The sequence below is a fragment of the Montipora capricornis genome, chromosome 3 (genome assembly GCF_036669925.1).
Source record: "Montipora capricornis isolate CH-2021 chromosome 3, ASM3666992v2, whole genome shotgun sequence".
Classification (NCBI taxonomy): Eukaryota; Metazoa; Cnidaria; class Anthozoa; order Scleractinia; family Acroporidae; genus Montipora; species Montipora capricornis.
This window is the reverse complement of record NC_090885.1, coordinates 48,964,692-48,977,191: the sequence shown is the minus strand read 5'-3', so window position 1 is coordinate 48,977,191 and position 12,500 is coordinate 48,964,692. Positions and strand designations below refer to the sequence as shown.

The following is a 12,500-nucleotide window of genomic DNA, read 5'->3' as shown; positions in this document are numbered from 1 at the left end:
AAACTATGTTTATGAAAGCAAGGGATTATTATGTAAATAATTATTGTCGATCAAGATAACATTTAATTCTTTACCGTACTGTAGATTTAAAACAAGTGACTGAGGAAGTGACTCTTATTTAGTCATTTTCTCTGGGCACTCTGTTTACAGTGTATAAGACTTCACAGTCCTTTATGCTTGTCAAGTCCTAATTATCCAGAGTGAGTTCATACTCCCCCATTACACTTCCTGGAGAAGATAATTTTACCATGCATTTATTTATTAATTAATTACAATCTATGTCATGAAACAAAATACAAAAAGCTAAGGGATAATCCGTAAGAGAGTCCTGAACCCCATACAAAGACAAATCACCTGGGAACTACATGTATATAAATACACTATAAATAGTACAAATTAGAAAGATACATGAAATTATGGAACCAAGTGTTAATACTCAAAAATCCCTAAGAAATTTCGTAAGTCAAGACTTAAAAATAATTACATTACCAGAACAGCGAATATCTAAAAGTAGTTGGTTGCATACAAATGTATGTCAGAAATTTGATGAAAAAAACTATATTTTATGACATAAGTTTGAGCAAATTTCTTTTTCAGAGTTAAAAGTCCTTATACCTTAGTGGAAAGTGGTCTCCTTTTGAATGAAATACTATAATTTTACTAACTTCAATATAAATGTTCCCATTTAGCACTTTAAATAAGAATGTCACATCTGCCAGTAATCGTCTCATTTCTAAGGAAATAAGGTTTAACTTCTTCAATCGAATGTCATAGGGATCATCGTTCTTTAAGGTAACTTTAGTTTCTGTTCTCTGTACCCTTTCCAGCTTATCAATATATTTTTCTTAGTGTAAGGATTCCACACCACAGTATTCCAGGTTTGAGCGAACAAATGAGCAATAGGGTCATCAAGTCCGTTACAAGTTCTTCCAATTAAAGCAAGAATGCTGTTGGCAGTTCCTTGATAAGTGCTGCTTAGTAATGATCCCTAAATTCTTAAATTCTTAAATCTCTTCCGGTCCGGAGTTTTCCAGGAAAAAAACTAGAAATAAGTGGTTGTTTCTACTTAGATATTCTCATGATCTTCCATTTCTTGACATTGGAGTTCATGAAATTCCAAACACTTCGCTGATGCAGGTTATCCAGCTCTTGCTGAAACAAATCAAGATCACCAACAGTGTCATAATTCTAGGACATTTACAGTCATCTGCATAAAGTTTATGTGGCCAGGAAGAACAACTTCGGGAAGGTCACTGATAAAGAACCCTGATGGACTCCAGAAGGGACATTACACCGGGAAGAGGACACACCATCTAGCACCACTCTCTGATGACGATTACTTAAAAAACGTTCACACCAATGTAAAAGTGAACCAGAAATCCCGAAGTTGCACAACTTCTGCAATAAAACTGAATGCTTCACTCGTTCAAAGGCCTTGGAAAAGTCTAAAAAAGGCCACATCTACTTGTCTTCCTTCAACAAGGGCAACAGCCCATTGATGATGGGTTAGAATCAGCTGAGTCTCAAAAGATCTACCTTTAACAAAACCACGTTGCCATTCGGTTAAAAATGGTGAAATATGATCATTAATACCAGAATGTACAATGCGCTCTAAACACTTAGCTGGGATTGACAGTGAAAATGTGGATTTGTAGTTGGTTACAAGCTCCCTGTTATCTTCCTTATGAATTGGGGTAATATTGGCTGATTTCCATAGAGTGGACATTTTTCCTGTCCTAAGGGATAAATTAAACAAATGAGCTAATGGAACAGAGAGCTGTTTGGCACAAGTGCATAAGATGTGAGCTGGTAGGTTATCTACACCAGATGCCTTGTTTATATTGATGTTGCTTTGAATTTCTTCAACCTCTGGAGCTGTTGTTGTAATTTTAAGTAACAAGTTTGGATTAACAGCATCTATGACCAACCGGTTACACGGCTGTAGATTTAGAGTAAATTGATTGAAAAAACTATTTGAATAACTCCACCTTGGAATTCAAGTCTCCAGACATGGTGTCTCCATAAATGACAGTTTCAGGAATTCTTTTGGTCTTAGATTTGAAGCTATTTCTGGTAGCTTGAGATAATATGCCCCTTGGTCTTCCTTCTAAGGTCCTTGAATCTTAAAATTAAGTCATCAGAACCAGTTGCCTTCAAGCATTTCCAAAGTATCTGTTTCTTTCTAATTAATTTTATAATTTTGTTGTTAATCCAGGGAGGCCTAGAGTGCCGTTTCAGAGTTCTTTGTGGTATGTGCTGATCAGTACATGTAGCAGAGAATAAACTATCCTGGAACTTCTCTAAACATGTATTAATACAAGTATCTGATGTTACAAAGTCCCAAGGTAAAGTTCTTGCATGTATGTCTCTTGTAAACCTTTAAAATCTCCTGTTCTATACCAATAAACTTTACGTTGAACATTTTTAGGCCTTGTTTTCTTAATGAGTAACTTGAATGTCAGAGGGTAATGATCCGAGTCAAAACAACAAACTCATCCTTGGTCAAGGATACTTCCATGAGAGCCAGAATTGCCTGCATCATGAGTGACACGGAGGTTCTTCTGAATAAGAAAAAAATCATCCAGAATATTGCAAAACTCCACAATTTCAGACACCCTAGGGCAGCCCATATTCCAATCGACATTAGGATAATACAAATCTCAAACAACCACTAAGTTAGTTAAGTCAGTTCCTGAAAATTTACCCTGAAAATCTCTACAATTAGTGAGAAATGAATTGTCTGTATTAGGAGGTCTATAAAACACAGAAAAGAGAATATTACAGGTAGGATTTGAAAGAATTTGAAGGGTCATCATGTCAGCCTCAGTTTCCAAATCAGTCCTTTGTATACAAGAAATATGATCTCCAATAGCCAGAAGCACTGCATCATCATTGGAAATTATCATCAAGCCAGTTCTCGGTCAGAGCAATGATATCAATGAGTCGTGTGCTTTTGGTATTCAAAACCAAAACTTAAGTTTGCCTGTCTATAGCAGAACTGTTGATTGAAGCTGACTCCTGTGGGTCACTGACAGGGATTTCCTCATTGTTGACAGGTTCCTTGAAAACAGAATCTGTGAAGCGAAAGGGAAAAGAGCCCTTCATATTACACCACGTCTCATCAGAAGAGCTAAAATCCCTATATAATCTGTGGTCCATATTAATTTATTTGATATGATGCCATTTACACCAACCATCACAACAGATTCCTTTCTGGTTCAAGTGGACTGGTTTGGAGCAAACTTCACAAGGTTTCTTCCACGTGGGCAGCTGTCGTCTAACATGACCCTTTGGAACTGGCGTGTTCCTTTCATACCAGGACTTCGATTAGGATGTACATTTCCGCAAGCTAGAATATTATCCAATTGAAATGAAGCAAATGTATTGCAGTAGTAGTTAAACTTCAGATGAAAATATTGCTTCTTGCGGGGAGCACAACCAAGGAAACCAGAATGGCGCCTCACACCACATGACTTGACAAAGGCGCAATCAAGGTTTGATACGTCACCGTACGGAAAACTCCCATCCAGAAGAAAGGAAGCACCAATAATTATTTTAAACAAACATTTCTTAAACTGTTAACTTGAAAAAAAGTTACTAAAACAAGCAAAAAATAATTATATACTACTGATTGTATAACAAGTTCTGAAAGTGGCTGTAGAGTTGCTGTTCACTGATTCAGCACTACAGTGCAAACTCGCCAGGTTGCTTGGAAATGGTCTGGTAAGACTTGTTGCCAAGGGGCTCCTTCCCAATACCTTGAAAGCATCCCCCCACCAACTGACTGCCCCTGGATCTGTGGATGGCATGGCACCCTTGTACAAACCATTTCATTAATCTTATCAAATCAGTTCTAAAGAAAGTGATTTTTTTAAAACCAAAACTATAATATTATGTACCTGTAGTCCAAAAAAATTGATTTTTTGGTTTGATAATCTGTAATGTCTCACCATGCTTGTCTTGTTGGATAACCAAAGGTTTATGTGCAAGGGAAAATTTAGTTTGACTTTTCAACCATTATTGGCAAAAGGATCATTTAAACTACTCCATTTGGCAATCCTCATTAACTTTCTGAGATTGTGTGGACTTGAGTAGTTTGTTTTGTGTTGATACATTAGAAACCTATTAAAAACAAATCCCTCTTGCGCTCTTAAAAATTTAACAAGATGTGTGAAATATGTAGAGTCCTTGAAATGGGCAATTCAGGCTTGACAGAGTTCGTGGGAAGAGAGACCTTGAACATAAAAGGAAGCAAAGATTGTTGAGAGTCAGAAATCAATTCCAGTTGTCGAGGATTAAAAACCTGAGCAAACATAATATTAATATTTTTATTGATCCTAATACGAATCTTGTCCGACATGACAAGGGTGATGAAATTGTGAAAATACTGGGCTAAGCATGCAATGTAATCAGGCTGCCAAAGGTCTTCCATTGGTAGCTGGAAAGCCAAATTCACCCTCTTTGCCCTATGAGGCCCACAATCATATCAACAGTAGCTTCACAACTTGCAGGAGATAACTCTTTGGAAAGTAAGAATGAAAGGTGATGGAAATGTGTGGACCCAAAATTGCCAATATGCTGTGAGAAACTGATAACTCAACACTACATGTATATTCATTCACCATTACTCAATCATGCAGAATGCTAATCCTTTTCAAGCTGTATGAAATATGTTTGCTGTGATTAGTAGAAGCAATGGCAGTTCATTTTAATTAAAATGCAAGTATCCATTTCCCTTTCTACTCACGGGGGAGCAGGGATGGCGCAGTGGTGAGAGCACTGGCCTCCCACCAATGTGGCAGAGGTTCGGTTCCCGGACCAGACGCCATAAGTGGGTTGAGTTTGTGTTGGTTCTTTTCTCTGCCTCGAGGATTTTTCTCCGGGTTCTCCGGTTTTCCCCCTTCGACAAAAACCAGGATACAGCCGATTCCAGCTGGCTGTAAGCTGTGCTCCAAGGTCACACATGGACCGTGTAGCGGCTGCCAGAGGCGCCATTGTATGCTTTCGGTTCGACCTTGTTGAGCTGCGTCGTTGCTGTACTTTGCGATGGCGATTAGCAGCGACAATTGTTATTATTATTAATTATTCTCAAGGAAAGGAGAATTTCATGCTCTTACTGGCTTAACTGGCATGCACTTGAGTCAGCATTGCTTTATTGGAAAATTTGATCACTTTCTTCTCTAACCATGCAAGTGAAGATACACTGTACATTTTCAGTGTGGTTGTCTTTTTGGTGTTGGTGACATTATCAAACATAAAGTACAAAGTATGCCTTTAAGTGTGCAATTGTCTTTAATTGGTATCTATAGGCCTACAGCAAGAAGGTCAGGAACAGTGGTTAATTCATCTTCCTTTGGCTCAACTTTTTTTTTCCTGCGTAACCTCGGGTACTATGAACATTGATCATAATTTCAAGATCTCAAATCTGCAAACTGTTAGAAAGGTCTTTTTGTTGGGGCTTACAGCTGTTATAGTAAATTTCAGAGTTTAATCCACGATTTACAGTGTAGCACTGGTATTTGTTCTCACATTTAATAAAGAATGAAGGCTAAGGTCACCTATTATTGACTTTGGGAACAAAGTCTGAAAAATATTTTGTCCTTGGTTTGGCTTGATTGATGGAAACCATCAAGAAAAGGAACATTACCTGTATAATTTATTGTCATTAAGGAAGAGTGTCCATGTAAACTTAAACAATATTGAGTATAAACCCTTTAAAAGCTATTTGGGAGTCTAGATACAGCAGATGATCATCCAAATTGGAAACTAATATTCAACTTGTTAACAGTAAATTTGTAAAGAATATGGGAATAATAAGCTATTGTATACAACAATGTTAACTGTATTACATTGTACAACCTCATTTATCCTTTCTTTGGTTATGGCATCATATGCTGGGATGCTGCTTCGAGGAGAGGGGTTGTTAAAGGGGCTTTGTCATGCTATTTTAGTCAAAATTCTAGGGTGAAGGGTATCTCCACATGTAAAGCACTGTTTAAGGTTGTCAGGCTTTCTATAGCCTTTTTACTACTAAAGGGAAAAGAGCATTTCATACAACACCACGTCTCATCAGGAGAGCTTAAAACCATATATAATCTTTGGTCCATATTAATGCATTTGATATGATGCCATTTACAGCAACCATCACAAAGGATTCCTTTCTGGTTCGAGCAGACCAGTTTGGAGCAAACTTCACAAGGTTTCTTCCACGTGGGCGGCCGTCGTCCAACATGACCTTTTGGAACTGACGTGTTCCTTCCATAACCAGGACTGAGATTAGGATGCACATCTCCGCAAGCTAGAATATTATCCAATTGAAATGAAACAGATGTATTGCAGTAGTAGTTAAACTTCCCATGGAAAAATTGCTTCTTGCGGGGAGCATGACAAAGAAAACCAGAATGGCTGTTCACACCACATGACTTGACAAAGGCGCTATCAAGTTTTGAAACTCACTGTATGGAAAACTCCCATCATTCAGAAGAAAAGAAGCAAGAACTTTGAACAAACGTTGGCCATGTAGCACTTATATTTGAACGTGCCCATTTCCATAAGTAGGGCTAATGCTCACATGGTTCATATGGGGTAGATACTTAGCACTTCACATTACAGTCTAATCAGTTAACTTTGAACAAACATTTCTTAAACTGTTAACTTGAAAAAAAAGCTGATAAAACAAGCATAAAATAATTCTATACTACTTATTGTATAACAAGTTATGAAAGTGGCTGTAGAGTTGCTGTTCACTGATTCAGCACTACAATGCAAACTTGCCAAGTTGTTTGGAAATGGTCTGGCAAGACTTGTTGCCGAGGAGCTCCTTCACATGATCATGAAAGCATTCCCCACCAACTGACTGTCCCTGGATCTGTGGATGGCATGGCACCCTTGCACAAAACATTTCATTAATCTTATCAAATCAGTTCTAAAGAAAGTGATTTTTTTAAAAACTAAACTATAATATGTACCTGTAGTCCAAAAAAATTGATTTTTTGGTTTGATAATCTGTAATGTCTCACCATGCTTGTCTTGTTGGATAACCAAAGGTTTATGTGCAAGGGAAAATTTAGTTTGACTTTTCAACCATTGTTGCCAAAAGGATCATTTAAACTACTCCATTTGGCAATCCTCATTACCTTTCTGAGATTGTGTGGACTTGAGTAATTTGTTTTGTGTTGATACATTAGAAACTTATTACAAACAAATCCTTCTTGCACTCTTAAAAATTTAACAAGATGTGTGGAATATGTAGAGTCCTTGAAATGGCAATTCAGGCTTGACAGAGTTTGTGGGAAGAGAGACCTTGAACATAAAAGGAAGCAAAAATTGTTGAGAGTCAGAAATCCACTCCAGATGTTGAGGATTAAAAACCTGAGCAAACATAATATTAATATTTTTATTGATCCTAATATGAATCTTGTCCGACATGACAAGGGTGATGAAATTGTGAAAATACTGGGCTAAGCATGCAATGTAATCAGGCTGCCAAAGGTCTTCCATTAGTAGCTGGAAAGCCAAATTCACCCTCTTTGCCCTATGAGGCCCACATTCATATCAACAGTAGCTTCACAACTTGCAGGAGATAACTCTTTGGAAAGTAAGAATGAAAGGTGATGGAAATGTGTGGACCCAAAATTGCCAATATGCTGCGAGAAACTGATAACTCAACACTAATTGTATATTCATTCACCGTTACTCAATCGTGCAGAATGCTAATCCTATTCAAGCTGTATGAAATATGTTCGCTGTGATTAGTAGAAGCCATGGCAGTTCATTTTAATTAAAATGCAAGTATCCATTTCCCTTTCTACTCTCGGGGGAGCAGGGATGGCGAAGTGGTGAGAGCACTGGCCTCCCACCAATGTGGCCGAGGTTCGGTTACCGGACCAGACGCCATAAGTGGGTTGAGTTTGTGTTGGTTCTTTTCTCTGCTTCGAGGATTTTTCTCCGGGTTCTCCGGTTTTCCCCCTTCGGCAAAAACCAGGATACAGCCGATTCCAGCTGGCTGTAAGCTGTGCTCCAAGGTCACACATGGACCGTGTAGTGGCTGCCAGAGGCGCCATTGTATGCTTTCGGTTCGACCTTGTTGAGCTGCGTCGTTGCTGTACTTTGCGATGGCGATTAGCAGCGAGAATTATTATTATTAATTATTCTCAAGGAAAGGAGAATTTCATGCTCTTACTGGCTTAACTGGCATGAACTTGAGTCAGCATTGCTTTATTGGAAAATTTGATCACTTTCTTCTCTAACCATGCAAGTGAAGATACACTGTACATTTTCAGTGTGGTTGTCTTTTTGGTGTTGGTGACATTATCAAACATACAGTACACTGTATGCCTTTAAGTGTGCAATTGTCTTTAATTGGTATCTATAGGCCTACAGCAAGAAGGTCAGAAACAGTGGTTAATTCATCTTCCTTTGGCTCAACTTTTTTTTTCCTGCGTAACCTCGGGTACTATGAACATTGATCATAATTTCAAGATCTCAAATCTGCAAACTGTTAGAAAGGTCTTTTTGTTGGGGCTTACAGCTGTTATAGTAAATTTCAGAGTTTAATCCACGATTTACAGTGTAGCACTGGTATTTGTTCTCACATTTAATAACGAATAAAGGCTAAGGTCACCTATTATTGACTTTGGGAACAAAGTCTGAAAAATATTTTGTCCTTGGTTTGGCTTGATTGATGGAAACTATCAAGAAAAGGAACATTACCTCTAATTTATTAAGGAAGAGTGTCCATGTAAACTTAAACAATATTGAGTATAAACCTTTTAAAAGCTATTTAGGAGTCTAGATACAGCAGACAATCATCCAAATTGGAAACTGATATTCAGCTTGTTAACAGTAAATTTGTAAAGAATATGGGAATAATAAGCCATTGTATACAACAATGTTAACTGTATTACACATGTACATTGTACAACCTCATTTTTCCTTTCTTTGGTTATGGCATCATATGCTGGGATGCTGCTTCGAGGAGAGGGGTTGTTAAAGGGGCTTTGTCATGCTATTTTAGTCAAACTTCTGGGGTGAAGGGTATCTCCACATGTAAAGCACTGTTTAAGGTTGTTGTCAGGCTTTCTGTGGACTTGTTCCAATAGCTTGTAAGGATGGGAGAATTGTTCTGCCGTCTTATTGCATGAATGTGGCTTTATGCTTTGCTTGGAGGTGGAAGACTATTGATTGCTTTCAATTGCATTAAGTGGCTTCATCAGTGCGGACGATTTCCTCTGCTTTTGGGAACATTGTTTTTTTGCCTTTTCTTTTGCATTTTGAAGGGGTCGAAAAGGAGGTCTGGAATGGCCATTCTGACATAGCTGGACCTGCCTTAATTTTAGGGACCATGTACATGTACAGCTGCAATGTCAGCTTGGATAAGCTCTGTGATCTCTAGTGTATGAGTAATGTATGTTTCCAGTACATAAGATTGCAGAGTATAACATGCCTTTGTTCATTACAAGGTGTGCTGTCAAGACTGAAATGAGAGGCCTAGTTGGGGGTGGGGGATCTTAGTAAGCTGTAATCCTGGAAAACTTTGGAAATAATCTGTATCCCAATTTTGTGAAAAAAAATATGCATAAAATGCGGTTAACAGCACTTTCTCCAAATACCTTTCATATCGCACTAAGATTTGATCCGGCCATGTCTGTGCACCAGCTGACAGGATTAAAAACTGTTACGGTACCTCCAGAGACTTAAACCAAGACCTCATTGAATAACTCCCAAAAGAGAGTTACATTTTCAGTATTTTCTGAAACAGTCTAAGGGAATCTGTCACCGCAACAAAGGGTGGTAAACACTTGCTGTGAGGGTGATGTAGACCTTGGCTCAGTCTCTTTTCTCACCTCCTGCTTTCTGTTTGAAATTGATAATAGTAGTATAATAAAGCAGCTGCCACAGTTGTATAAGGCCTGTAAGATAAAGGTACTAAACAAGAAAGAAAACTCACCTTCATTGTATCCACATCTCCTTCACAGGTTTCTGCAAAATAGCAGAAATTATTATGTATGGGCCTCACCCATTGAAGCAGTTTCTCTATCTTACTTGCCTGTGAAACAATCAATTCTAAAATTACCCTAACAAAATTGATAATGCCTTACAACAATACATAAAGCATTTATCTTGGCAGTAAGCTTGATTGACCTGTGCCAAATAAGAAATGAATGAATGAAACATGAATGAATGAAACAAGTTTGCAAGAATTTCACAGTTTGCCTTTGGAAAACAGCAATAAAGAAAGAAGTAAAAGTTAATGTGATTTATTACCGGTATGTGCAAAGGTTGCTTTACAAGAAAAGCCATGGATGAGCCAAGGGCTTAGTATTACTAACAATATATTATGTGCAAGAAAAAGAAATGCGAAAATGAAAAAATGCTGTCAAATCGTTCCCTAAATTAATTGCTTGAAGGGGCACTGTCATGCCAAATCTGCTGGTTTTTTTAGGTCACAATGGGTAACAATCCAAATTAGTACTTTAACTCACACATACAACATTTCTGACAACCCACTGACAAGATATGTAATATATTTTTGTCACAAAGAGCTATTCATATTCAATTTTTGGTGTCTTTCTGAAGTCAATGTCTCCAAACTTGAACAAACTGGCCAGTTTTTTTCAAGTTTCAATCCGTTTCCATCTTCTCCATCCTTGGCTGCAAACAACAAAAATAGCTTCACTGTACTTCAGTGGTCATTGCCAACAAAACTGCAGTATAATGTTTCGGTTTTCATTAATGCAAGGACATCTTTTAGTGTTTAGTTTGACTAAAATAGCACGACACTGTCCCGTTAACCTCAAATTCTCCTGCAGACTTTTAAATCATCCTATACAATTTCCTCTATTTTTTCCAGTAAGTGCCCCCTGCTTCTCGCCTGCCCACCACTTCAAGGTTAACAGTGGCATTTAAATAGTGCTCCATCATTGTGTATACACAGTATTTAGCACTTAAGCCTGGGGAGTCCATTCTACCGTCCCCACACATCACTTCAAAAACCTTCCACACCACTTCTTTCATCTTACTCCACAATTCTGTGATGCTGATGTTGGGCAAGGCATAGACTCGCTCTGGGGTGACTTCTAGAAACACCTTGTCCTCTTACGGTAGCGGGTTAACACCTGCCTCTCGGTTTAATGGGTGGAATTGATGTAACGGTTCTAACAAGGCCTCATTGATACCCTTGGCGATTTCAGGCGGGGACAAGTTCTCAAAATCCAGGACATTCAGGGTGTGTCCCGCAAAAGCTTAGAAATTCAACCTTGCTTTATCACGAGACGAAAAACCCCACCAAACGGAAAATTTGTGAAAAGACAAGTCTTCAGCTGTTCTAATAGCTAGCTAAACTAAAATCTGAAAAGGGTTGATAATTCCTTATTTTTTAGTTTTGATGACGTCACATGAAAACCAAGAATACCACATCAGTGTAAAATTGGGTTGGAAATGGAACCAATTATCATAAGTGTCATATCATATCATATCACTGTGAAGGAGAAAGGCTGTGTCATCCAGTTGGAAATATTGAGGCAAAATACAAAATATTTCCATATACATGAAAGTAACATGTGTATACACAATAAATTTTATTGTTTGAAAACTCTTTCAAATCACACCAAGAATTTCTGTTTGGAGATTACAGAGTCAGGACTCAGGCTCAAACAAAAACACTCAAAACAATTTCAAGGGGGGGTATGGCAATAACTAGGAAGCCCAGGTATTATTTTGTGGTGTTTACTTCTTTCATGGACCATGAGGATAAACACATTGAAAGAATGTACTGTGACCCAACATTCTGGGAAGCTCACAAGAAGAAACTTCTTGACTTTTATCTTTATGCTGTGGTTCCTGAACTACTTACTGGATGCATAAAGAAAGGAATCCCTATGTACCCATGCATTTTCTCCTACAAATTGGGTTCAGTATGTTCTGGAACTATGCATACAGTCTATTTTATGTTAATACATATGTAACTGCTGACATGAACCATCATTTGTCAAATTAATAAAGTTCCCGAATTAAACCTTAATTACACTACTAGTTGCCCCTTGAAATTAGGGTGTAAACAACAGACTTTTAAAATCTTCGGACGTAGAATTTGGTAATATCTGTTTGAGAGTGTCAAAGTTTTTAATTTGTGCAATGGCTCGTTCAACATGTATTTGAACTGATGCAATCTCCCTAGTTTCATCTTCTTCATTAGGGTTTAAGTGATCTTTACTTCTCATGAAGGGTGGAGTATTAAGGTAAACTTTCTGTGAAGCTAACAGATCTGGATTTCGAAACGGTGATCTGCCATCACTGGATCCCTCTTCAAGAAGTTGCAGAATTCCACAATGCTCAACAACAATTTTGTCACTGCAATGACCTCTGTACAGATCCGAAACAACAGTTAAAGCACCATTAGGTGCAATTGCAAGTCCCTTGGCTGCATTGTGGGACTTATATGTAGAATAAGTATCAGATTGTGCATGGAGATATGACTGCTTTTCAATAAATAATTCCGT

General features: G+C 38.0%; 1 protein-coding gene and 1 long non-coding RNA gene across 3 annotated transcripts in view; one reads left to right on the top strand and one right to left on the bottom strand.

Moving 5' to 3' along the window:
• LOC138041428 (uncharacterized) overlaps positions 1 to 4,302 on the top strand; it is an 11,676-nt gene extending 7,374 nt beyond the window's left edge. The window contains exons 1-3 of one of the 2 annotated variants that reach the window (XR_011130821.1): positions 1,167 to 1,809; positions 2,216 to 2,345; positions 3,057 to 4,302. This is a non-coding gene — a long non-coding RNA (uncharacterized lncRNA). Of the gene's footprint in view, positions 1 to 1,166; positions 1,810 to 2,215; positions 2,346 to 3,056 lie in introns of those variants that run through there. The other variant, XR_011130820.1, reaches the window with a different exon arrangement.
• A 7,745-nt stretch (positions 4,303 to 12,047) lies between these two features.
• The window catches only part of LOC138040443 (uncharacterized), a 507-nt gene continuing 54 nt past the window's right edge, over positions 12,048 to 12,500 (bottom strand). Inside the window, exon 1 of the mRNA XM_068886172.1 lies at positions 12,048 to 12,500. This exon is cut by the window's right edge and continues 54 nt beyond it. Within this exon, the coding sequence (XP_068742273.1) occupies positions 12,048 to 12,500 (453 nt within the window).